The sequence below is a fragment of the Siniperca chuatsi genome, linkage group LG4 (genome assembly GCF_020085105.1).
Source record: "Siniperca chuatsi isolate FFG_IHB_CAS linkage group LG4, ASM2008510v1, whole genome shotgun sequence".
Taxonomy (NCBI): domain Eukaryota; kingdom Metazoa; phylum Chordata; class Actinopteri; order Centrarchiformes; family Sinipercidae; genus Siniperca; species Siniperca chuatsi.
The window spans coordinates 15,048,893-15,076,475 of NC_058045.1; the positions used below are offsets into that span (position 1 = coordinate 15,048,893).

Sequence of the window (27,583 nt, forward strand, 5' to 3'; positions counted from 1 at the left end):
GAGACACAGAGACCATTGCTCACATACTGAATTATGCATGTGCTCATGGTGTTCAATCAGGGCTGTGGAGTGACAGAGATGGATGTTAGAGAGACAGGAAGTGAAGAATCGGGTGGGAGACGAGGCAGAAAGCAGCAGGGTGTGTGTGTGTGTGTGTGTGTGGTGGGACTCAGTGGAAAGATTCGGAGACAAAAAAGGGAGAGGCTCCCTCTGTTGTGGTCTCTGCTTTTTATGTTGATATGGTGGGTTTAAAAAATTAAAGGTCCTGGGAAAAAAACAAATCACACGGTTGAAAACACATTTTCAAACCTAACCCCCAGTGACATCACAGACAGTAGGAAAGGACAGCCTGAGCCAGAAATGTTATAGCAATTACCATTTTCTCAGAGATATAAAATCAGACATTGATAACAAACCCATGTGAACTATCTTTAATTGCCTGCCTTCACTCCGGATGAATAAGAATTTTATAATAAGAATAAGATATTTTAAGGTGTTGTGTGTGTCTATTTGTTTTTTTTCACATGTATGTGTGTGCTCCTGTCACAAAGGCTAAGTACTGATCTAAAGGGTTATGCAGATTAAAACCTGAACCCCATAACAAATTGGAATTAATCAGAGCTGGGGATTGGGGCCAGAGGATAATCTCACTGTTTAGATTGGCTGTTCTTCCTAAACATCAAAGATGTGCTGCCCAATATGACCAAATCATGCTGACATAAAAACCAAAAACCTCTCTCTTCATCAGCAGGGCGCAGCGCTCGACTGCTGATGATGATGAGCTGACAGAGTGTCACCCACCCTACTGATGCAGGCAAAATCAAATACCATGTGAAATACACTGTCTTTCTGTCTCTGTTATTTAAATGTACATGCACACACTCAAAGGGCAACTGGGTGTGTGTCCTATCCATCCCATGTCAGCAAGATTACCTCCTCTGGGCAATGATGTAACATAACAAGGACAGACACTATCCCTGTCCTGTGCTTTCTTATTTGTGAAGTGAGCAGTCAGGGCCTCTGCTGACATGTGTCTGATGCGTGTGTGTGTGTGTGTGTGTGTGTGTGTGTGTGAACGCATGTGGGAGGGAGAGAGGAGAAAGAGGGCACTGATGCATGGTTTACTACTGTATGACCTCTCTGGCACAAAAAAATCTCTCTCTTTCTCTGGAGGTCTCCTCACGTTACGCAAAAACAGCTTTGTTACAGAAGGGCTTTGCTGGCTATCCATAATGTGTTTTGTTGGAGGATTAAAGTGGAGGAAGCAAAATATCTAGCTCAGATTTATGGCGAGAGCTTAACCCTCGGAACCAACCATCCCTGAGCTAAATTCCCGCTCCCAGTCACCTCGGCAGAAGAGAGCGAGAGAGGGAGAAAGGAAAGGAAGGAAAGCTTTAAGGGGGAAGGGGAGTGGCAGAGAACTAGGGAGGAGGGAATCTGAGCTCTGTCTCCGAGCAACACTCTGCATAGCAGGGACGGAAGGGAAGACACATGGGAGGGAGGGAGGGAGGGAAGGAAGTTGTCTCTGCATAGCAGCAAACTGCACTGGGTCACCCACCCTCTGCTGCAGCCGTGGCGCCATGCCACCAGCATTAAACATTTACATCCCACAGGATGGAGAGAGAAAGACAGAAAGCGAGAGAGAGGGTATGAGCTAATAGTTCTCAGAAATTGTGTAATTAAGGTCTAAGCTGGTCGGACATGTGGGATGATACAGCTAATGACTCAATTATGTGCATATACTTCATAACACGGTCACTTGAATAAGATGCTTAGTGGAAGTGCTACTTAGAATTTCTATTATATACTGAGGAATTTAGTGAATGTATGCTGTGTGCTCAGCTCCAGTATGTATGATGATGATCTATATGTTGATCAGAGAACATGGAGTATGCTTCACTCTGTTCACCAAAGCCATGCATGTTTCTCATTTTGTCCCTGGTATTATAATATGGATACCTGAGGCTTATGGTTATTACTGTAATGACTGCAATGCTGGTAAGCTAAGCCTGTAGATGAAAATCCAGAGCTACACAGATGCATACATAAGATAGCCATATGCAAATAAGTAGTTCTCAATACTAAAGAGCTATACACACCTGGTCAGTCTCTATCTTTCTTTCTTTCTGTCACCTTAAATACATCAAACTTTCAAGCTCATTCATTCTCACTATAGCTTGCTTGCATGTTTCCCTCTTGTCATTTTCTGCCTGTATTACATGAAGGTTGTAATTAATGAACCATGATAAGCAGTCACCCAAAGCAACTAAAGAGGAGCAACAACAGACAGATAAGCTGTGTGTCTATGGAATTATTACAACATTTGGCAGAAAACAGAAAAATATACATAATTTCAAAAGGTTTACAAGTCATATAATACTCAAAGTTTTCAAACAGTGAAACGACTTGCACTGTACACATGTAAACTGCTTTACATGCAAGCGGACAAAAAGTTTGCATTTTCACATATTCGAGACGGAAAGGCCAATAAAAAGAAACAGCATAACAACAAAGGAGGGCCCCACCTTCTCATATGGATCAGAGTCATAGTTGAGTCCAATCCCACAGTCATCTGTGATTTCAGAGAGATCTTCATCATCAAACTCCTCCAGGCTGATGTCGTGGGCTGGCCTGGAAAGACATGAGAGACAGTATATTCACTACATGTTGTGAAGAAGAACACTCATATCTGCAATATGCCTCTTTCATCAGTGACAGTCAAGAGGGGAATTTCTCATTGATTTATGCCCGCACACTGAGTCCTTTTCTAGGGGGAGACCTGCTCTACCTCATGGCCTGTCACGGTCTATCTGGGTCTTAGTCTCATATGCTGGACACAGGCAGCAACAAAAACACCCACGTCCTCTATCTTCTCTTCCCTTATAACAATCCACACTAACAAGGTGTGACACATTTCAGTGGTGCAGAATAACAACAGCAACACATAAAATACTGAAATGAAATGCCAACATTTCAAATTAAGTTAGCTGAATTTTATTGTATATATGTATGAGCTGTGGATATTATAAACAAGTGTTGGAAGTGAATTATTGGCAGTTGCCTTTTACACCAGAGTGTCTGAACTTCTATTTACAGCAACAGCACACTACAGCAGGGAAGTGTATATATCTCTGTAATGAGCCGTGGCATGGCAAGTTTTCTTGATTAGGCTCTATCTCATCTTTGCTCCATTAGTTTCAGCAGGCTCTCAGTTCTACAGCAGTTTGCTTGCAATATGCTGAAGGAAATGCTGCATTGCAGCTTTTGTACTAAGAAAAGGACACTCCACATAGTACGTATGGATGCAAGCTTATATCACGCAATAATATAGAGTCCTGTCTACACAATGTCATTGGTCCTGTGGAGCAAATGAGGACATGCTGATGCATATAAAAGTAAAACAAAGGGTGTCATGAAAAAGTCACAGTTAATAGAGCACCTCCATGCTACTGGTCTGCTTTAATGTACAACAAAGTGCTACAGAAAATATTGGGAAAATAGAAAGTTACTCAATGTGGAGATGTTAAAGGGTAAACAAAGTTATTGAGAATGCAATCAAACTTATAAGTGAATGTTGCCTGTTATAGTAAGCCTTTGGTCCATTATGCCACTGTAGTTCAGTCAAAGCACAAAGTATAAAATCAATTAATGGGCATAAAGACATTTTCATTTTAACTGCTATAAAATGTATATAATTGTATGATGTCCAATCTTGATTTTATCAGAGTAAAAAAAGCTATCAAATTTAAATAATATTAAAAGGTATGATAAGCTGAATGGCACGAAAGGTTTAGATAAAATTGTGTGGTTAAGGTGCTACTGATACTGAAGCCTAGATATAACACATTCATTTTCCATTTGTGGAAAATTACAGTTGCACACAAACTATTAAGCTTGACCTTGCTGTTGATATTTATATCAAAAATTGTACTAAAGCTGCAGCAGCATGCAGACAATTTCGGGGGAAACAACAGAAAGCGCTTATTACAAAATGCTGGAAATGAATTAATAATCCAAACTCAAAGTCATAGCTCAGTACTCAGCATCAATCTCTTAAAAGACAACATTAATCATACGTCTTGTGGGATTTTTAAATGTAAAAATGTGAACTGATTCTTACATATTTTATTGATTTTCACATAGAACATCATTTACCTATGGTACGTTTCTGATCATGGTACATTAAATAGGAGTTAAGTAAGTACTTTACTTAAAGTGCTGAATTTAAATACCCACAGTTAGTCATTGTCACCACTACATTATTCCATCGGATATACTCAACTGAATAACATCTTATTATATCATTGTTTTATAATATTTTTAATTAGGAAATTTTCGACTGTGTTTGTGGACTGTAGCTATCACAGGGTGGTGTTTACTGAATTAATGTGAGATGTGCAAATTTAAGTATGTAGCTTTTAAGGGTCACCCTGTCTGAAGTGACTGAATTTTTGATAAGGGTCTGGCTGATATGGGCCTAAACGTGTATATAAAGCCTGTTCAGATCCAAGCTGAGTTGTATCCATCAAGGAGTGCTGTGTGTACAGGAGGGATCATGAAGTGTCTTGTTGCTGTTTTGGTCTGTGTGGTGCTTGCCGAGGGAATCGTCAAGTAAGGAAACTATCACTCTGTATTTCTCAATTCTGCGCCTGCTTTGTGATAAAAACGCTCTTTTTATCAGCAGAATTGCTGACTTTTGACTTTAAGGTCCACTGCTAAAGTGACAGCCATGGAAAGTAAAAATTCTTTGTGTTTTTGCTTTGTCCTTCAGGATCCCTCTGCGAAAGCACAAGTCTATGCGTGAGGCCCTGAGAGAGAAAGGGATCGAGCTGCCTTACCAGGATCCAGCTCTCAAGTACCAGGCCGATGAGTTCGCCGGCTCTGCCAACATGAACATCAACAACTACGCTGATGTAAGAAATCCTACTTTTACATACTTTACACAACATTTTGATGAAAGCATTAACTGACTGATGGGTTTGTACTTTATTCTTTCTTTATTCTGTTCCTCTCTTTCTTTACCTCCAACCAATCTGTTGCCCAGACCACCTACTATGGAGCCATCAGCATTGGAACACCTCCCCAGTCCTTCCAGGTGCTGTTTGACACTGGCTCTGCCAACCTGTGGGTGGACTCCGTCTACTGTAACACTGAGGCCTGCAGTGAGTACAAACCCCTCACACTACAAAATCCCTCATCTGCCACTCTCTTCAGAGCATATTTGAATCTGAAGAACTTCTCCAGAGGACTTAAAGCTGATATAAGCTAAGCATGTAGAGCTATCAGTTTGTCATCTTGTTTCTAAGAGATTACAGTGTACATACATGGCATTTAGACTTCTAGTGTAATTACAGGCATGCCACGAAGCATTTTCGGTCTTTGGGAAGCATCAGCTACTGTGTTAGTTAAAATTCAGCTTATGATTTCTATAATCAAGTGAATTATCAGTATGTTGCTCTGCAAGGCATAATGACATGTTTATGGAAATGGCTCCAGAGATAATCCTGATCTATGCCATTTACAGACGCACACACAAAGTTCAACCCCCAGCAGTCCTCCACCTTCACTGCCAAGGGACAGTCCTTCTACCTGCCCTATGGAGCTGGAAGCCTCTATGGAGTCTTTGGATATGACACTGTCGATGTGAGTCAAACCCACCAAACAAACCAAGTACATCAGTAAATGAAAAGACTAGTATTCAAGTTGTCACCTTTGTCATTCACTTGTAGCAGACTAGACTGGACTGAGTCATAGGTACTGAGCTGCTCCCTCATGCTGGAAAGTGTCAAAACATAAAGATCAATGCAGAAGTTTTCTGTTTTATGTGTGTATTAAGTGTTGAATTAGTGAAAAGATAAGAAAATATATGTATTTTTATACACAAGATACTTTCAATATTACAAAAATGTATAATTAGAATAATTTTAATGATTTGGTACTGTGATAGAGTCAACAGAGGTATGAAGCTTGTATAAATACAGTCTATGGTTAGCATCGTACTCATCATATTGCTTGGTTTTGGACCCATAGGTTGGCGGCATTGTGATCACTAACCAGGAGATTGGTCTGAGCACAAATGAACCTGGTGAGACTTTTGCGGTGGCCCAGTTTGATGGCATCCTCGGCCTGTCCTACCCAACCATCTCAGCTGGAGGAGCGACTCCCGTCATGGACAACATGATTTCCCAAAACCTGCTGAATGCCGACATATTTGCTTTCTACCTTTCCAGGTATAACAAGACACAAGACTTCTATTAAGTACTGTAACACATTAAGTATCACATACAGGACATACTGCATCAGCTATTACTGCATATCCACACTACTGGCACTAAACAAATGATCTAACATGGAGAGCTGGCAGCTAAGTTTTGGTCTGTTGTCTGGTTTAGTGGAGAGCAGCAGGGCAGTGAGCTCTCTTTTGGAGGAGTGGACAGCAGCATGTACCAGGGCCAGATCTACTGGACCCCTGTCACCTCTGAGACCTACTGGCAGATTGGCGTTCAAGGGTCTGTGTTTTTCAACATTTCATCAACATGAAACATCAAATGTTCTTCTGATTACTATTGAGCATTACTGCCTAGATTAGAGAATATTTTATGTCCTAATATGACTGCAAGGAAAAACAACTTTTGGCATGTGCGATGGCTTGCAGATTCCAGATCAATGGTCAAGAGTCCGGCTGGTGCTCTCAGGGCTGCCAGTCCATTGTGGACACTGGAACCTCCATGCTGACAGCCCCAAGCCAGCTTCTGGGTTACATCATGCAGGCCATTGGAGCCCAACAAAGCCAGTATGGAATGGTAAGACGGATGGACAGACAGACAGACCGACACTCTCTCTCACACACACACAGCTGAAGCAGTAGAAAAGTAAGCCACCATTATTATTCCTTATAAAGATCCAACTCTGTCCACAGGCTGCATCATTTAAAAGTCATTATTAGCAGTGGAGGTCAATGTCACAAAACATACATGTATATCAAAAGCAGAGAAGCAGGAATGTAATGAAACAATGTACAAACTGGACCAGTTTGTTTTGGAGTTCCTGTCCCTCTCAAACAGTATCTCTTTGTTGTCTTGATCTCCAGTATATGGTGGACTGCAGCCAGGTCAACAACTTGCCAACTCTCACCTTTGTTATCAGCGGCGTTTCCTTCCCTCTACCTCCTTCTGCTTACATCATTGAGGCAAGTTACTACATGAGTGCATAGCATAAGCATGTATTTATGTGTGTGACCCTTTATGTACATGCCATGTTTTTCTATTTGTGTGTACGCGCAATGATGAACATTTCCAATCTCCCGTCTCCACCTCCAGCAAACACAGAATGGATACCAGTACTGCTCTGTAGGCATCACCCCCACCTACCTGCCCTCTCGTAATGGCCAGCCCCTGTGGATCTTTGGAGACGTGTTCCTCAGAGAGTACTACTCCATCTACGACCGCACCAACAACCGTGTCGGCTTTGCTGCAGCTGCCTAAGTGTCATTAGTGTGACTGTGGCTTTGGTTATTTTCAAACATCTGTTTTGGCATTATTCTAAATGATCAGTTTGGACAATCCGGATTTAATTCAATTAACATATTTGTCACTGCAAATTACAGTATATAATATTGTTATACATGTCTCTTACATCTTCAAATTGGTATACACAGATCTAGTTGGATTTGTATGTTCAAAACAGAAAAAAAGGTTAAATGTGTCCATGAAATTGTATCATGCTAATGCAGAATAAAGATGAAATTGCAAGTGTTTTAACATTTTGTCTTTCTAAATGAGCACTTGTTATTGTAACAGCACAGGTCCTGGGCTTAGGGACATTAAAGGGGTTTTCCCCCTTTATAATTAAACTTGAGCTTGTGTGTGTCTGTGTGTATGTGTGTGTAATTCCTACTAATGGATATTTTAAATGTCTGACAATCCTGGGACACATAATGACATATAATTAAAAATCTGTTCAAAGATCATCATATTTTTTGTATGTGAAATGATGATGGAGAAACAGAGGAATACAGGAGACAGGGACGTAATCAGAGGAGTTGAGGTGGACAAGGAGGCAGAAAGATGAGAATCCTATAGCCAGGCAAGTGGAAATGTTGAATTCAAAAGGTACAAGTGCACTGGAGAAATAAAAATCTTTTTTTTTTTTGCTTCATGGCATGAAGCAATTTTTCATGGTGACAAGAAGCAATGCAACTGATTTCCTGTTAAATCTGACCCACTGCAAATCTAGTACAGGCTGTGGAGGCCTCTGATGTTGTTTGTGATGGTCTCGTTTTAAAATTAATTATACTAAACTAAACTAAACTAAACTATCTGCATCGCTACATACCACCAAAGGTAATTGATTGTAATTTGGATAAACTGGCCCTTTATTATTGGCTGACATCTGTTTTCCATTTCCTTTTCTCTTATCTCTTATCCAGTCTCCTCCATTGCTCCCTATTCTGCTGTGTTGCCAGACTCCATTTTGTTTGTGTGCTCATCTGCTTAGTGTTGGAGTTAGCTCTGCAATACACGCCACAACAGAGTGTGGCCCCATTTCCCCTAAACTGCAAAACCTGAGAAATGTGTGTCAGTGAAAAACTGTAGACACAGACTAATGCCCGGACCAAAGGCCTCTCTGTCCTCTCCTTGAAGAGTGAAAACATAGACCGATCCCAGCCGTGCACACAAACATACAGGTACACCTCATATGCATGCACATACACTTCTTCATCTCATCTTTAAGATCAACACACCTATCAGTTCCCTGTTCTCCTCATTTCCTCTTTTCTCTTAGATGTTCTATGTCCCTTTCTGAAATATTATGTATTATTTTGATTTCAGAATATGAAATATATCACATAGTGAGATGCCGCCACTGCTGCAGTGTTGACATTACATGTCCACGTTCCTGCTTGGTGTTTAGACAGCATCCAATTGAGCGTGCAGTCCCCGTCACACCATGTCGTGCACCGCTCGCTGCTTATCCGGCACCGCACTGTGATGTCCCTTGCGCTCAGTCCACCCCTGCTTGTGATGATTCTTAATAATTAGGCTTTGAAGCTGAGGCTTCACAGCTGGAGAGCAATTATTACTATACCACTCTCCATAATTGAGCAGAAATAAAGGCCTGCATCACATCAGTCTCTACCTATTCTGAATTGTGACACTGAGCAAAATGAGAGTCTGACCACAAGAAAACAAGTCAGCACAAATTACCATTCAGTGATGCCGGTTATGTTGCTGCAATGGCACACCCAGATTCACTACCACTGCTAAGGTTTTGCTCCCATCTGTGTGTCTTCAGGTCTTGCTCCTTCTTTTCATTTTCTCCCTCCCGTCCTTCTCAGACTCAAACAATCTCTCCAGCCCACAGTTATTCTCTGTCATCTCTGATACTGTCATATCCAGGCCAGAAATTGTCAAACCAGCTCAGTGTCATCTTGGCTTGTATAATACTGTATATACACTGACTGCATGTTCACACATGCCGAGATAAAAGCTCACACAGCTGTCTCATTGAGTTAAGCTGTCTTTTACTTTTAACAATTTTATGAGTTTTGTAATAAGGAAGAGCAACTACACACTTCCAAATTTTCATAATTGATTAATCGCTTAAGTCATTTTTCAAGACCTAAAGCCCAACATTTGATGGTTCCTATTTCTGAAATGGGAGAATTTGCTGTTTTTTCTTGTCATACATTATAGTAAATTGATTCTCTTTGGACAAAACAAGACATCTGAAGATGTCACCTTGGACTCTGGAAAATAGTGATGGACATTTTTCACTTTTTTGTGATGTTAGAGCAATCCAGAAAATAATCATCAGATTAATTGATAACAAAAATAAAAATGTAGTTGCACCCTTCATCCAGATAAGATATTCTTTAAATAAGTAAGTAATAAGTAAATGCCTATAAAGTTGTATATATGTATAAATAGCAGAATAGCAGATGTCCATAGTCAAAAAATGAAATGAGACAAAAATAAGAACCTGAGAAGAAATGAAAAAGATACTCCAATAATAATATCAAAGATATTATTAAGGGGATGGGCGGTGAGGTCTCTGCTGTAATCAAGCTGCCTTTTAACCATCAGCACCTGCTTCACAGTGACATCATCATCTTTAAAAGCCAAGGACATTCAATGTGGTTGCTACTGAATCATTAACAAGATCAATTTCCCAGGCTTTTCACTCACCGCCAGTGATGTAGACACACACACATATACACACCCATATGCAAACACGCTCACGCACACACACACACACACACACACACACACACACGAGTCATGTATTTAACCTAATGAAGCACTCTCTGTTGTCTGTGTCATATCCAAACCCGAAGATTACGCCATTTTTTAACCAAAGGTGGAGGTGAGGCATCAGTTTGCTAAGAGCAGATGATTTCATGTTGATTTAGCTGGATTTTGATTAATGAAGTCATCAAATGGAGAGTGAATGCTGCTGATAGATGGGAAACATTCACTGCCGTCATACTGATGGAAAACAAATCTCATGGACTGTGTAAATGACTCATTTAATTATTGTTAAATGGAAAAACAAAGCTATAGCAACAGCCGCCGCAAAGATGGACCTTCAAAAACATGGCAAGTGTTGGTTGTACACAGAGTGTGAGAGAGAGGGAGAGAGAGATGAAATGCACAAATACAAAGAGAGAGATAGAAAGACAGCAGGGGGAGGCAGAGATGAATCTGTATTTGATTTAAGCCTCTTACCCCATGGTAACCATACCCACCACCACTCACTTCCCTCCCTCTGCCTACTCAAACAGCCTTCAAAGAGTCGGAAGGCAAAAGTGGAACATCGACTGCTAAACATATGAGATATGAGAGGGATAGAGGGGGAAAATCAGACGGATGCTTACTGGACATTTCGTAGTAGTTTCAAAATATTGATGTACTACTATGGAATACAGCTGGGGTTTGATGGAATTATATCAAATCTGAATCTGGTATCAAAATATCTTATTAAATCAAAAACCTTCAAAAGAAAATAAAAGATTATGTTCATTATTGATTAATCCGACGAAAAAAAGTGAAAAATATCCATCACGTCTTCAAATGTCTTGTTTTGTCTGATCAATGGTTCAAAATCTAAATACATTAAATTTATTGTCTTAGAAGACTATGAAAACCAGAAAATACTCACATTTGACAAGTTGGAACCAATGAATTTTTGCTTAAAAAATGACTTAAATGATTAATCAATTATCTAAGTAATTGCTGATCAATTTTGTGTTGATCAACTAATTGATTAATTGGCTAATAATTCCAACTCTGCCTGAATCCATTTAGGTTTAGCTTTCATCAATTTTAAGTGATAAGATTTATATAAAAAAATAAATCTTAATGACAAAAAATTAATTACTTTATATTTAAAAATAAAACATAAGGACTGACAAAGAACCAAAGCTCAGATTTCACACATAACATACTGTTATTTACTGTAGCTAAATCACTATGTGAATGTTTTGTACATTGAAAACACAAGAATTAAATAGTCAGTAAGTAATTTGTTTAACTCTGAGCTAAACACATTTTACCATCTTGGAACCAGATCCAAAATGGAACCCTCTATCTGAACCCAACCCTCCCACATACTCACAGCCTAACAACCTGCCACCAGGCAGCATTAAGACTGCTGCCTCAGCAAATCTACCAAAGACTGCACAGACAATCCTGTCATAAAATTTAATGAATGAATTCTAAGGTATGGGTCGTTTTGATATGTCAGCATTTTTGTTTTAGGCTTCAACAAACCACAGCAGGGGTTATTTATTCTGAAAAACCATGGCAAACCATGACCTGGATGGAGTTCATTTCTATATAAATATTTCTGTAAGATGAAGCCTTGATGAACCATGTCTTGTAGTTTATGTTGGACGGAATATACTCACATATTCTCTTAGCAACAGATGTACATTCATTGAAAAGCGCACCATATTTTCTCTGTACAGACTGATATTTCCAGTGGAGAGAGTGCTCCCTCAGTGCAGGAGTCATAAATTTCTGGTGTGCAGGAGAGAAAGACTCTTACAGATTATGTTGCCCATTGGAAACAGAGTTAGGGTTATGTAAGGCAAATGACTGTATCCCACGATCACACCACCGGTGGTTTCATCCATGAATGAGTCAGACACAAAAACACAGAGAAAGAGACGCAACACACACAAACATATTGGTGAGAAAACACAAACACATGGACGAGCATTATCAAATGAACAAATGTATGCACTTTTAGAGAAAAAACAATCTACAGATGCAGGCATCTCATCTCCATATGCTCCAAATACTAATATTCCTTTAAAGTGATTTATTGGTATTTCACAGTCTGAAATCAATGATCCATAGCTGACCCAAAATAAATACTCTCTTGAATGCACACAAAACTAAATGAAGACAATAGAGTGAAAATGATCAATCCCCACCCCATTAAATTAATAGAGTGATGCAAGCAGCAGCTCTTCACATGTCTTCAGTGTTCTGTAACAGTGGCTTTATTTTTGAGAGCTGAGAAGTAAACTGAAAAGATTATTAGATTTGGAGTTGGTGACACAATGTATAAGCAGGTCAAAAGACTGCATAAAGAAATGACTTCTATTCCTCTGATACGATAAAGATTAGCTTGCTCCAGCTGTTTGCCAATGCTGTAAATTTAAAATATTGATGTAATGGCCAAAGCTTGGCTCTGTGCTCTGAACTAAGGTCATTGGCAGTCATGCAAAAAATCAGGTCTATTGATCTGATATGATCCGTCCATGAGATGAAGCTACAGTATGTAACTAAATCCTACATGAGTGCATGCTGTGGATATAAAATCCACTGGGACCTGGATTGCTAATGTGATTGCATTCTATAAGGACAGGGGGCATGTGGAGGCACACACAGGGACAATGAAATGTTGTGGCATTAGTGCAGAGAGCCTCCACTATCCTGTATTTCAGCTTTCTGGTCCTCAGAGCAACATCAAATACATACTTTTGCCAATTTTTACTTTTCTTCTTTCTAACACTCTATGGGGGTGAGTTAAAATGTTTATAGTAGCAAAACAATATGGTAAAGCAAGACAAATACAAATAATTGTTTTTGTTGTTTTAGCCTATAGGATTTGTTCTCCTGTGACAGAGAGAAAGGCCTTAGAGCAGCAGCAGTAGGCATGAGATTATCGCATATGGAAATCACATCAAATTAGAAATGCAATGAAATCTAGCATATCTCTACAAAATATACCTATATATTTCCAAGCAAGAGGACATATGAATATTGCAGCAGCCTCCACACAATTTCCAAATCACACAGAAGTGTTGCAATATTCCACATCTTACCAGCCCTAATTCACACCCCAAAAACAATTACACTAAAGAAACCCCATGTCATGCCTTTTAACCTAACATAGACAACCTTGAAGAGAATACTGTAGCTGTATCACTAAATCTGAACAAGTTAACGATATCTGGTAACAGCCAGGAGAATCCCACTCACAATTGCGTTTAGGCAAGAAGAAAACGAAAGCAGATTTGCAGATATTGTGTGTTGCAGAGGTCACATTAGAGGCGTTTGAACCAACGTCAACATCAGCAGGAATTCCGTACATCATTGTTCAGCAACATGCCCTTGCCTGGGTTGGACTCAACAGGGCGTGGGCCTCACACAGAGAATGCGCAAGGCGGGTGCCTGTCGCGACAGCTACAGATCAATCATTTGCCATCTATTTTACCATTTAACCTACCCTTCTTCACACTTTTCGGAGAATAATAAAAGTTGTCTTTAAAAAACAGCTGCCTTTAAGGAACGTATCAGCTCCAAAACACAAACAAGCGGCCCTGTTCAGCTGCAGCACCTATTGGCGCCCAGGCAGGCAGTCGCAGGCCTGTCAGGTTATTCAAAATATCTATTAGCCTACTACCCCTGGTAGGGAATGTGCGTTTTGTTGCAGTCATCAAAACAAAACGGACAAATATGCGTATGATCTTTAGTGTCATTTCCTCCTCTTCATAAACCGTGCGCATCGTCCCCCATCATCCCTCCACTGTCGCTCTACATGTAAACTCTTACCTGCAGCCAGGGGGAGAGAGGGAATGGAAAGTAGATAGGGAAAACATCTCAGCCCTGTCCGCCATCTTCTTCCACAAATGACTCAGAGCGACTGCAGAAAATCACGGAGGGAGCGCAGTCCATTCACAATCACAGGGAAGAGGACAGACGCGGCCGTGGACAGAGGTTTCTCTCTCTGCGGCCCCACAGATGCCCCCTGGCCGCAAGCCTTCGATCAGACGAGCCTGCTCAGCACCATCAAATCTGCAGTCAACCATCCACACAAGCAGGCTAGGAAGGGGTGTCAAGGCAGAAATGATCTTCAGAGGCAGTGCACAACGCCGCGGAAATTAAAATACAATCCTATTTCCCCCCGATACGTCCACGCGAAGCATAAGCGCACAGTATGCACCCGCAGTCCGTGTTTTTCCTCGCCAAATGTCTGCTGCTGTGATGCTGCATGTGACACCCAGCGGATACGGGCCAGCAGTGCGGAGACAGGCAGAGACGGAGGAGGGGGGGGTGTGGAGCAGAGACGATATAACGTCAGTGCCGTTACCGTATGAGCAGGCTGTCCTGAGTGGATGCAGGCAGAGCTAAAGCCCGCAAGCTTAACAAGCAGCTAAACACTGGCGTAGAAACACAATTTCCGTAAAGTGTTTGCAATAGCATTACACTGATAGTGACATCTGCAGCCAGAGCAAACGTGCTTGCCAAAGTTAGGTCCGGGGACCACCAGAGGTCCTTAGGAGTTCCTCGGAAAACACATGCGTTTCAATGATATTCAAGTCCATGATTTACATGATTTTAAAGTATGGCTAAGATGGACTCTTGTTTATTGTTTAGAGTTTGTTTATTTGGACCCCATTAACATCCCGCTTGTGTCAGTCATCTTGATCCTGATGTCCATAAACACAAAGAAATCAGAGCAGGCGCCGAAACAACGACATAAAAGGCAAAGAGACAGAAAAGAGAAAGTGCTGCTGATAGCAGAAGAGCACAGTGCAAAATGAACCACAACAGGTCAATGCAGAGCGCAAAGGCAGACAGAACGAACACTATGGCAAAGATTTAAATGAAGAACTGGTTAGTTTTCAGGACAGAAAAGATTACAAATAAAGTGCCACAAAATAAAATGCGAGAAGAAAATCTCCTACACGTAAGGTACAACGAATTGGTGCCACACAAAAAGATGGTGGTGTTATAGTTTCTCTGTGCACTTACTGTATGTATTTAAAACAATGTACAGTATGTATACTGTAACTTATCATGAAAATAATAATAGTTGAATATTATTATATTTTGTATTGAGATTGGCATCGCTTTAAGATGATCAGAGGTTAAAGTTTTCCTTCCTTTCTATTTACCACTGGATCACAGATTGTAAATGAATAATAAATCAGTGGATCACACCTCAGACAGCATGATACCTCAAGGAGGTATTATGCTGTACTGAGCAGGCGCAGTGTGGAGCTGTTCACTGTCTGTGGTGCTGAAGTGTATACCGCTAAACTGCAGTTTACCATTTGTGCCAGACGGGGGCGGTAAATGTTCACTCACTTGGTAAAATCCTGACTAGCCTTTGACAGAACAAGTGCATTTGTATTGGCCTATAATGTTAGACCTTCATTCACTAAATAGCAGGATTCACTAAGTTATTCAGCTAACAAACAGTGATGAGTTTTCTTTTTTTATTTAATTGTTTCACTTTATGATGTTTACTAATAAGAAATCATTGTCCATTTATTCATCTAGTAATTCACTGTATGTTCAGTGTACAGCATAAGAGTAGAATAGGAAAACATTTTCTGTGATCACAAGCCTTTCACACAATTGCATTTTTATTTCCATCAAATGGAAGGATTTACAGTATATGAACTGAGTAGATGTGGTCCACATGTAACATTTATCATTACCCAGAGGGCAATGTAAAACGAGTTACACTTTCATCCTAAGGCCTTCTGATTTCTTACACTTATTATATTTTTGATATGTCAAATTTTGATTACATTTAATGGAGTAAATGGGGTTTCTTTCCTTGTTTAAACTTAACTTTTATCAAGAAGCAAGAGAATAACATACAGACAGTTATGCACCAATGAGATGTTTATTTTGATGGTCATAGCCATGGCAGGAAATTGAGTTAAGCAATCACCTTCTCTTCAATGTGAATAGGACCCAGGGTGACATCACCCTCCCATTCGAAAACTAAGGAAGAAAGACAGAAGACATGTGTTACAGTAAGCACCACTGTGGTTGTCCTACAACACAGGCAAGCATACAGTAAGCAGTTAACTCATCGGGATAGTGGTAACATCAACTCTGATAAAATGTTGTAATATGTTGACTGTTCAATTTTCCTTATATAATATCAAATACTTTAGACAATTCATTTTTATTAACATACTTTCACTTTGAGTCACATCACGGGTCTTCCTTCCAGGAGTAGTCTGAGAACCCCAGGATCCACCAGTTGTGTCAGATGGTCCAACAGAGTCACAGGAGCCACAAACTGCATCAGCTCCACTGGCCTCCTTCCACCTAGGAAGAAAGAGAGATACAAGCAGTAGATACAGGATCAATTCTCCAGTCACACTTTTTCATTTACACACATGCACACACACAGACTCACCCATTGATGTAGGAACAAGCTCTATATTCACTATCGATGGCATAGGCAGTAGATGTTGCTTTCAAGTGGCAGGTAATGTAGAGCTGTTAGAATAATAGATGGGTTGGGTTATTATTAGATGTAATTCTGCTGCATTTGATGTAAAGCAGAAAATATTAAATCAGTCTTGGTGATGCTCACCATGCCACTGTCAGCACCCTGGAACCTGAAGGCCTCCAACTGGAACTGAAGCATGTTCTCTGCAGTGCGAGTCATGAACTTAGAGGTAGAGCCTGTGATCTTAGCATCAAGCAAACACCTGCACCCAGAAAAAAACATGTGAAATAACATTAGGGATGTAAAAAATGCTTTAGTGTTTGTGATAATCTGTTATCACTGTACTCAACAACTCATTAAACTACCTCACCCATGGTTCTCAATGAAGGCATATCTGGGGCTGGAGGACATGTCAGGTGAAAGAGTAGCTACGCAGCTGTCCACATAAACACGGAGGGGCACGTGGAAGTACTGCTTGACGATAGCCTCAATATTAATGATGTCTCCCAGGAAATACTGGTAGCTTGGCCTCTCATTTTGCCAGTCATCTGTGCAATGAGATAACAGCATTTTAGTAATGTTGACAAATATATATTTCATTGCCAGCCAGATGATTAAGTAAACTTTTTGAGTGACATATTTCTGAGTGCGACCCTCTCTTCTTTGTATGGATATATGCATCTAGGATAATGCACAAGTTGGTCAGAGCGCAGTGGCAACCCTACAAATGGGATATATTTTAAATTTCAGTTCCACAAAAGTTAAAATATGCAGAAAATCTTTCTTTAACTCACCAGTCTTGAGTTTCAGGGTGAAGTATAAGAATTCCTCTGCCACCTTTACCGCAGAGAATGGGATCCACAGAGGGTTAAGAGGAAGGCTGCTCACATTGTGCTTCCTAAATGAAACATGTTTCCTTAGAAATCAGAAAACTAAAGTAATTATGAGATTAATGTGCATAATTTGCGTAGGCCAAGGGCTATGGGTTACATATCAGTAAGATTTTTTCATGAGATTTTTACGTCAAATTATGTTGTATATTTTTTGCCACACCTCTTAGTGATAGTCTGCATACCTTGGGTAGTGGCATTCCACAATTACAGCAGCTTTGGTGGTCCTCAGCACAGGAGCACTGCCCACGGGTTGGGGATTATAGTTCAGGGTGAAGGTGTAGATGAGGGCATCTTCTGTCATCTAGCAAAGAAATAAATATTAGTACTAACAAAAAGCATCATACATCAACATATATTACCATAGTTTTGATTAATATTCATTTCAATTTATTATTTATTTTTCAATGACTGGCATCTTCATTGTGTTTACCGTTAATGTGCTGCCACAGTCTTGCAGTTGAGCTTCAAAAATCAACACTTGAGCATCCTCTGCAATAACACCACAGGCTCCCAGGGTAAGGTCGGCAGGATTGATTAATTTGCCAATCCCAAACATGTCCTTCTTGACTTCCACATGAGCATCCCTCTCTCTGCACTCGACAGCAACAGTTGCAGCAGCAACAGGATGTCTCAGCTCGAAAGGCACCTCAGGCTGGGGATCAGGTTTGGGAACTTCAGGGTATTTCCAGGTGAGCGGTTTCTCAAATGTCTGCTTTGACTGTTGGGGCTCTTGAGGCACTTGTTTGTTGGGCTCCGGTTTCACAGGTGTTTCTGGCTTCTGGTATCTAGGTACTGAGGGCTTGTAAACATTTTCTCTCCATTGAGCATCACAGAAGCTGCAAAGCAAGGCCAGTGCCAGAAGGCACACAGCAAGGAACTTCTTCACCATGGCTTCACAACAAGTGATCTGTCCAGTTCACTAGGTGCTGTAAGGAAGGTTGAAATGTGCACCTACTTTTATAATACGGTGAGCATGTTTACTTCCATAAAATTTCCGCCCCTTCTGTTGGCCTCTCCCACAGCCCGATGAGCATAAATCTTAGCCAATTAAATCATTGCAGCTGTTGACCAAGTGATGCATACAGCTCTGGTGAGGCATCTAAACACAAAACTATGTTGTGCTGTGCTGTCACAAATAAATATAAGGGTAATGTACCAAATTAAATAAATAATAGCATCATAAGGGTAATTTGAAAGTTACGATAAATTATACATAAATAGTACTACTTAGAAAGTAGTGGACACAAAAAGTCATGCTGACAGTGGGTTAGGTCTACCTGCCCTCAACATGACATGTCAAACTCTGTATTTTGCCAAAGTACATTTTGTGAAAGACTACAAATCAATATGTCTCCAACCAGTGAGGTTAACCACCAAATACAAAAAGAACACAGAGGCCAAGTGTTCAGTCAGTTTCACCTGCAGTAAATCCAGAAAACCTCAAGGTGCAAAGATGAAAAAACTGTATTCAGAAAAGAAAATGTTCTTCAAGCATTCTTAGCAAAGAGATATAAGGAGAAAATATATATTAAAAACCTTTATTTAGTTTGGCATATTGTTTTATTGGTTTAAAACACCAACCAGTTTTGACCTGATGAGGACCCTGTGAGCTTGAAATGGCTTAGTGTTTTAAAACAATATGCTCGACTAAATCAAGGCCTTTAATATGCATTTGTGCTTTCTCTGTCTAAGATTTCCTAAAGAACATTTTCTTTTTTGTGACATTCACCACCATGATAAATGATTTTAACACTACACACGACTCATGTAGTGACATGACCAAAATTTTGATTCAGGTTTTAGAGATCTGTCTCTCCTCTGCATCAGTTAAAGATCTTGAATTATATTAGTCTAACTACTATCTCGATTGAAATATTTTTTTGGATTTCATTTTATAATTTATAATATCCAAACCATCCCCCGTGAATACAGAGCAGGGACAATGTTTACAGAGTTATTTATTTTCTTTGCTTTTCTTTCTTTCATTTACAAAATTATTTCAAATAATACAGATTATTGTATCACTGACAAATATTCCATTATTTCATCGCTTATGCTGCTGATCTCATATTCAGGTTGTAGCTACCGGATTAAAAAAATTACAGGATACAGAAAAGATTCAGATAAAGAAAATGTGAGCACAGTTTGGAATATGAGGTTTGGACCAACAATAATATTAAAATTAATGTAGGCATTAAACAATTTATAAAATGTGACACAAACTGATATTTTTGTTTTAATTTGCTTCTGTATTTATTTACATTTGTATTAATTCCCCTATTTATTTACTTTCCCATTATTTATTTATTCGTTTTTTTAATTTAATGTATTTATTTATGTATTATTTTCCCTTTGAATTTTCCCCCCATTTAGTTCCCCAGACTTATTTATTTGTCTTTTCTTTTTACATTTCTATATGCATTTCTGCTTCATTATGCAAATGAGGGGGGCTGTGTGTCATGGGGTTAACTTTTCACCTATTGGTTGAAAGACATTAGAGTGTATACATCAACTATACATGCCTTGCTGCCACAACGGTGGTGTTCCTGAGGAACAGTTGGCTCACAACTATCATACCGAGGAGATTTACAGCTGTCTCTGACAAGGGCTCTGATCTGGATCATATTTTATAGAGAAGATATTTTCTGGTTTTCCCTCTGATGTCCTCTGGCTGCTCTGCCTCAATTCTCTATGATTTATGGAGTTTACTGATGAACAGATAGCTTCACTTGCTGCTAACTGTAATGTTAGCTGCCCTCAGCTACTTAGCCATGCAGCTGTGGTCCGATTACCTGACTCTCCCCGGAGTGGGAGCTCGAAACAATGGTGGTCCAAAGCACCTGTACTACAGAAAAAAAAGAATAAATAATAAATGAAAATAAAAGAATAAATAAATGAACAAATTAATAAATAAAATAATAAAGTAAATAGGAAAGTAAATAAATAGGGGAATTAATACAAATGTAAATCAATACAGAAGCAAATTAAAACAGAAATATCAATTTATGTCAATTATTTAATGCCTACATTAATTTTAATATTATTGTTGGTGCATTTAATGACATTAATTTATTTATTTATTGAGTGAAAATGTAACATATGGAGCTGTCATTATTCATCAAACTAAATATATCTCAGATATCTCCATTTAAGTGACTACTACTAGATATATATTCATCACAATTAATATAATATAATTGTCTTTTTGAATATCTTAAACTAAGATATAGTCAAAATGCAATTGCACATTCAATATATAATTAGTAAAAACTAAAAAGTTATTTTGAATTTGAGTCAAAATCCAACTGAAGACATGAAAAATGTGTGTTTTTTCTACACCTTTGTTTCTAATAAGTGCGCAATTCTCACAATATTTCCCCAGCTAAGGTATATGAATCTCTTTTCAGTATTTTACTGAAATTAGATATTACAAATAGAATTTATTTGATTATTTCTGTAATTTAATTCTAAATATCTTAAAAGGAATTTCTTATAAAATAAGTAAAACTACTTGAATTATTATTCTGTCACACTGTAACTGTGACTTGTCACAATGCTTTTGTAGATATACAGAATTTAATTATTGATAGCCAGTACTATGCTTCCAGAATACCTCAAATATTCATATCTTCTTAGTATATTTCTGAAAAGTAATAGTAATATCTCCTTTTTAGTTTTGCCTATAGTCATAACTCCAATTCAAGATATCTACAGTTTCATTTTGACTAAGATCTTAGCTTGAAATATCCAAAAGGATAATTAAGATAGTATCTTTCATTAAAATCATGACAAGTCTGACAGGTTTAAACCTAACACAACAGCAGCAGATGGCCGCCCACCACTGAATCTGGTTCTGTCCAAGGTTTCTGCCTGTTAAAAGGAAGTTTTTTCTTGCCACTGTCGCCAAATGCTCGCTAATGGTGGGATTTGTTGGGTCTCTGTAATTAATATATATATATATGAGATAACTTCTGTTATGAATTGGCACTATATAAATAAAATTGAATTGAAATAAATTGAATTAAAAGTCAGAACTACATTTAGGATATATTTGTTGTGTTACATTTATAGTAACAATGGAGATATTTGGAAGTCAAAACTGAACTGTAGATATTTTAAACTAATATTTTCACTTGTCATAATGAATTGACAGTATATGTAATGTGGATCCAGTCAAGCTATTGAATATTGAAAGGCTTGCCATATACCTACAGATTGGATGAATTGGAAGTTATTCTTGATGCTTCTCAATTGAATTTCATTTTATATCTCATACAAGAAGGTTATGTTTCATCATGTTCTAAATGTTTAGCAATGGCAAATAAACTTAGAGATAAGAAGAGGTATTTGTTCTGTCTAGCAGTGCCGCACAAATACAGCACGGCCTGCACATTGTAGGTCATACAGACCCTGTGAGGGATTTTACTTTGAAATTGTTCAAACAAGCTGGAATTTCACTCACTCAGCATCAATAACAACCACCGGGCTCTCTGTGGCAAGCATGGATTAGATACTAGTCAATGAATATTAATGTATACGCAATAGTAATTAAGTTTTCTATCATGTATACTGTTAACATTTCCTGATGCAATATCTCTGTGAAATTGCTGTCATTTGTTTTGAGTTTACTTTTTTGGCATTACCGTTAATCCCTTCAGTGCATCACCACAGACCAACCAGTAACTGGAGCATTTGATTGGCAGTTGCAGGCAGCAAATATGGTGTGAGTTATCAACAAGTCAGCATTACCAATACCTTATAAAAGTCAGCATATTTGCACCACGCTTTTCACAGCACCTGGTGTTCTTTTGTGGTTATCTTCTGGCAGTTGCCCTGCTTGGCTGTTTGGCTGATGCTCAATATTTCGAGCAGCCTCAGGAGCCTCAGGCTCCGAAATATCCACCACCACCACCACCATTGAAGCAGCCTCAGAGGCCACAGGTTCCCGGCTCTAGCAGCCTACAGAAGTATTTCTCACTTGTGAAGTGGCTGAGCACTACAAGATACAATGTGGGGCTCTTAGCATCCCTGCTGCAGAGTGTGACACTATAAACCGCTGCGTTGATTGACGTATGTGCTACTATGGCAAATCTGGTAAGTATTTCTTTATTCCTCACAGAACTACATGGATGTGACAAAGAGTATAGCATGAGCACTGGTCTTTACTTAATAATTTGTTGTTCTCAGTGACTCTTCAGTGCACCAAGGACGCCCACTACATCTTGGTGATAGCCAGAGACGCCACCCTACCCAACATCAACTTGGAGTCAATCACTTTCCTCAATGATCAAAACTGTAATCCTGTTGGCACCACTTCAGCTTTTGCTATCTACCAGTTCCCTGTCACTACCTGCCATGATGGTAACTGTCATGATGGTAACAGTTGTGACTCATTTGACTGTTCGATTTGATTTGTATAAATTTTTATCAGGTAGTAATAAAGATAGAAATACTGCCAATTTACTGTAGGAGGAACCTGGTGTTATAATCTGAGAACATGAGCCATTACCAGGGACAGTAACTATGAGGATATGTTTTTCTTTCTTTAACACTGAGTGGTCACAACATAAAAGATTACAACATGTAGGCTAAGGCTTAAAGTATTCAGAGAATTCAGTGGTATCAAGAAGACTCAGTGATCTGACCTTGAATTCTCTACGAGGGGTTAGGGTTAGTTCATTATGATATTTTACAAGCCAAACCCCACTCAAATGTTTTTTTTGACTGACTGATATAGACCTTATTTCTTGGCTGGCCAACAGACAGTGTAATGGCAAGGGTTGTGTGGAAGGTCAGTGTGAAGGAGATATTTTGTGCAATTAGTCCCATTTGGCAGTGACTGTGTCACCAACCACTCTTTCTGCTTGAGTAGAGGAGGTGACCTACAGCTCCTTTTACCCGGATGCCAACTACCCTGTCAAAAAGGTGGTCAGGGATCTTTTTAGTCTTCCTCAGTAGGACTTGCTGATTGATGGGTAAGTAAGTGTTGGTCTGACTTGGAGATAGACATTTATAGTACATTTTTTGATACTATACTCAATCCCTTTTCCACACTCCTCTTGTCATAGCTGCCCCTACTGCGATAACCGTTACCAGTCCACACTGGTCCCTGTGGGTGCCTCATCAGAACTCTTGTACCCAACTCACCACAAGCAATTTATTTTCAAGAGGATCTCGTTTGTAGCTATTGGAGCTGCCAATCCAGGCAAGGGAGGGGCTGCAGATCCAGAGGTAATGACTCCTCTCAAGAAAAAGGTTGAATCCTACTATCTAAAAAAAAGGTTTGTACATTATTGTTAATATCACCTTATCTACATCTTTGCAAACAATGCACTTGGTTTTGACCAGGTGTATATCCACTGCAATGCAGTTGTATGCCAACCCTCTCTTGGAAATAATTGTGACCCTAGGTGCTTCAGGAAGAGTGAGTAGTACAGTATTCACTTTGATGATATATACACCATCAATATGGTGTAGGTCTGAAGTCTGTTTCCCTTGTTTTTGACTAAGATGAATACAGGAAGCTAAATAGATCATGTTTGTCAAGTGTTATATAGGAACAGCATGTTTGTGGTATGAAAATCAGAAAAGCTGAATATATGCTCAAGTTTAAATGATGTCTCACATCATATTGTGTCTTATTTATCCTCAAGTCTGACAGCAACTGACCAATGCCATGTTTTGTACACAGGGAGAGATGTTGTTGCTTCTGTCCAGAGAGGCTTCAGAGCTGAGACCACTGTGGTTAGCAGTCAGGAGCTTGTCATCGTTGACCCAAGGCGGAGTATTCAGTAACAACATCCAGACAGAAACCTCTTATTGTGAAATATCTGTTCCCGATGGTTATTGAAAAGTTATTGAGTTTCAAATAAATTTCCAAGTTGTTGAATGTGTTGTCTGATTTAATAAAACGTTATTCAGATACATTATTTATACTCTGACCTTACAGAAGTAACCTAAAAGCTAATACTAATACTGTAGAAAATACACATATATCGATGCCTCAACATAAAGCAATTTACATCTAGAAGATCAGATCAGAAACTATTGTGTGTTCTCACAGTAATATGGGAACCAAAATAAAGACACTATTTAGTGGCTGTCCAAAAGCATCCCACTTGTGGTGTTGTCAATTTAAATTTCTGAATAAATTAAAACCACTAAATAAATAAATAAATGAACTGACTTAGCCCTGGTTACATATACTGTATTAAGCTATTAATACATTTGAGCAATTTGTGATCATTTTGAATTCCATTATATAACTTATATTTGTTAGGATATATCCAATTAAATTCTGTGTTTTCTTTAAAGGACAATACCAGTGTTCTTGAATGTCCTTGCCCATTTATTACCACTCAGGCTATACCCTGCTGACAATTCATCGCAATTAACAAAATGTTTTAAAATGCCCAATCTGAGGCCCATTCAGTATTTTTTTATGGTTATGTAATTACCATAAATATGGTTAAGTACTGTAATTTGGTTATTACAGTTGTAAATTAAAATATAAAGTAATTAAAAATGTTAAGGCAACAATTCATTGTAATGTAAAAGAAAAATGACAAATAATAGGCCAATGGTTTCCACCCAGTGGTTGGGACCCCCACAAGGGGTGGTGAAATATATATCACACCACACCATATCTCAGTAGACAATCATAAACTATAATATTCCCCAAATCCATGGTTGCACCAAAAAAAACTGATTCATTTGATTTTCTATGAAACCACAAAGGTGTAGCCGCTGACTTAGCCGAAAACAAACACTTAATTTCCCAGCACATACAGGTATTTTGCCCCTGCGTCAAGCCCCCGCCTCCTTTTAGGTGAAAGTAGCCCCTCTAATTTGACTGGTGGTAAAGAGACGGTTGATGTTTTGTTTCGGTGACATCATCAGGACGTGAACAAGGAAACAACAATCAGCAAACTGCAGGAATTTCGAATCGAGATGAAGATACTCTCTTGGTGGCGGTTGAGCACAACTGCTCCATGAATGGATCAGAGGTAGGCAGTTGGGCAGAAATGGATTATGATGAAGGGAGAGATGAAGAGTATGAGGGGGAAATGAGGGGACGGATGAATGAAAAACGAGGCAAAGGGATTAAAAGAATAAGAAATGACAATGATGAGAGATCTGAAAGTGAGGAAAAAGGACATGAGAAATATATTGTCATAATAAGGTTTAATGAAAAAGCTCAAGAAAACATGAAGAAAGTCAACCCATTTATGCTAACAACAACTCTGGCAAATAAGATAGGGGAGATACTATATGCGAAGGTCCTTAATGATGGCAATCTAGTGGTGAGATGTGCGGATGAAGAACAACTTAAACAAGAGCACAAAATGGTGGAGGATGTAAAGGAGTGATCACAGGGGTACCAATGAGTTTAGGTGTGGAGGAACTAAAGAGGAATCTCAGGGAGAAGGGGGTGAAAGTAGTGAATGCGCAAAGTAGTGAATGCGCAAAGACTGAAAACAACAAAAGGAGTGAAAAAGGATAGTGAAACAGTATTGCTTAAATTTGAAGAAGAGAGTGTGCCAAATAAAGTATTCCTGGGTTTTATGAGTTACCCAGTGAGTGTAAGTGCCAAAGCCACTGAGGTGCTTTAATTGTCAAAGGTTTGGTCACACAGATGTGTGCTACTTTCATCAAACAAGATATTCCATATAGGGTACTGGAAACGGGAGATGATCAGGAATACATAAGTGTATATACATATACATAAGTGGCTGTAAGAAACCCAAACAGAGCATTCAGACAAGTTAAAAGAACCCATAACACGCAACATTTAATTCAGTATAAGAAGGCATAGGCAGTGGTGAGAAGAACAGTACGGCAAGCTTCATGGGAAAGTTGGAGAAATTTTTGCAATAAAATAGGAAGAACAACACCTGTGGGAGAGGTATGGGCAATGATAAAGATGGGAGGAGACAGAAGGGAATGGGAGTATCCAGTTATGACATTTGAGGAGGAAACAGCAGTCTCCAATAGGGACAAGGCAGAGATCATGGCCAAGTCATTCACAAAAATACATAGTTCAGAAAATTTATCAGAAGAAGGGAAAGAACAATGAGTCACCATCCAGGTTTGTTAGACAGGAGGGAAGAAGCAGATGATATAATTGATTAACCATTTTCTTTGGCAGAGATGGTGAGAGCAAAAAAAAGATCAAGCTTGTTATCTTTAGCTTGTTATAAAGTTGCAGCTTTATAACAGAGTGTGGGAGGAGGGAAGATTACCAAGTGCATGGAAGGAATCAGTAGTGATTCCGATAAGAAAACCTGGCAAGGATCCATATAAACCCACTAGTTATAGGCCACTAGCACTAACATCAAATCTCTGCAAGATAATGGAAAGGATGATAATGGAAAGGTTATCGTATAAGCTTGAGAACAGAGGAATGCTGGCAAGTTATCAGAGTGGTTGTAGGAAAGGAAGGAATACTATAGACTCAGTAATAAGGCTAGAGACTGAAATAAGAAAGGCCCAGGCAAATAAAGAGTCAGTAATTTCAGTGTTTTTTGACATAGAAAAAGCATATGACATGACGTGGAAGGAAGGATTGTTAATTAAGCTGCACAAGATGGGTGTTGGTGGGAGAGTTTTTAACTTAGTAAAGGATTTCTGTTTGGAAGAAAAATCAAAAAGTACGGCTTGGGTCAGACTTGTCAAGTCAGTACACATTTGGAAATGGCACACCTCAAGGCAGTGTGATAAGCCCGTTATTTTTCATCATTATGATCAATGACGTCTTCTTAAAGGTAACAATCCTGTGGTGGCTCCATTGATGCTTATTTGGCCTGAAATAGACTGGTATTTCTTAGAGGTAAAAAGGGAAAAAAGATTAAATTGGTTTGGTAAGTGCTTTCAACCATGTAATGAAAGAGTATAGTGATTTTATACAAATTTATACGGATGGTGCTAAGAAACCTGAGACAGGAGTGACAGGATTTGGGGTGGCAAGACCAGCAAAG

General features: G+C 39.1%; 3 protein-coding genes and 1 pseudogene across 5 annotated transcripts in view; 2 read left to right on the forward strand and 2 right to left on the reverse strand.

Moving 5' to 3' along the window:
- Positions 1 to 14,570, reverse strand: part of mapk8ip2 (mitogen-activated protein kinase 8 interacting protein 2) — a 28,035-nt gene extending 13,465 nt beyond the window's left edge. For all 3 annotated transcript variants that reach the window (XM_044192892.1, XM_044192891.1, XM_044192889.1), the window contains exons 1-2: positions 14,067 to 14,570; positions 2,526 to 2,631 (exon numbers count right to left, since the gene is read on the reverse strand). In XM_044192892.1, coding sequence (XP_044048827.1) covers positions 2,526 to 2,631; positions 14,067 to 14,131 — 171 coding nt within the window. In that variant the 5' untranslated portion in view covers positions 14,132 to 14,570. The remainder of the gene's footprint in view (positions 1 to 2,525; positions 2,632 to 14,066) is intronic.
- LOC122874689 (gastricsin-like) lies at positions 4,461 to 7,868 on the forward strand. Its single transcript, XM_044192894.1, has 9 exons — positions 4,461 to 4,611; positions 4,772 to 4,913; positions 5,045 to 5,162; positions 5,525 to 5,643; positions 6,031 to 6,230; positions 6,393 to 6,509; positions 6,656 to 6,803; positions 7,091 to 7,189; positions 7,320 to 7,868. Exons 1-9 carry the CDS (start codon positions 4,472 to 4,474, stop codon positions 7,482 to 7,484), a joined length of 1,248 nt encoding a protein of 415 aa, XP_044048829.1. The 5' UTR covers positions 4,461 to 4,471; the 3' UTR covers positions 7,485 to 7,868.
- Positions 14,571 to 16,133: 1,563 nt separating the features above from the next.
- Positions 16,134 to 18,547, reverse strand: LOC122874690 (zona pellucida sperm-binding protein 3-like). The gene is made up of 8 exons (XM_044192895.1): positions 18,037 to 18,547; positions 17,789 to 17,907; positions 17,508 to 17,611; positions 17,084 to 17,261; positions 16,858 to 16,975; positions 16,678 to 16,760; positions 16,453 to 16,586; positions 16,134 to 16,253 (listed from the first exon to the last, which is right to left on the reverse strand). The coding sequence occupies exons 1-8, from the start codon at positions 18,493 to 18,495 to the stop codon at positions 16,189 to 16,191; spliced, it is 1,260 nt and encodes a 419-aa protein (XP_044048830.1). The 5' UTR covers positions 18,496 to 18,547; the 3' UTR covers positions 16,134 to 16,188.
- A 3,742-nt stretch (positions 18,548 to 22,289) lies between these two features.
- On the forward strand, positions 22,290 to 24,495 carry LOC122875168 (annotated as a pseudogene).
- The last annotated feature ends 3,088 nt before the right edge of the window (positions 24,496 to 27,583 follow it).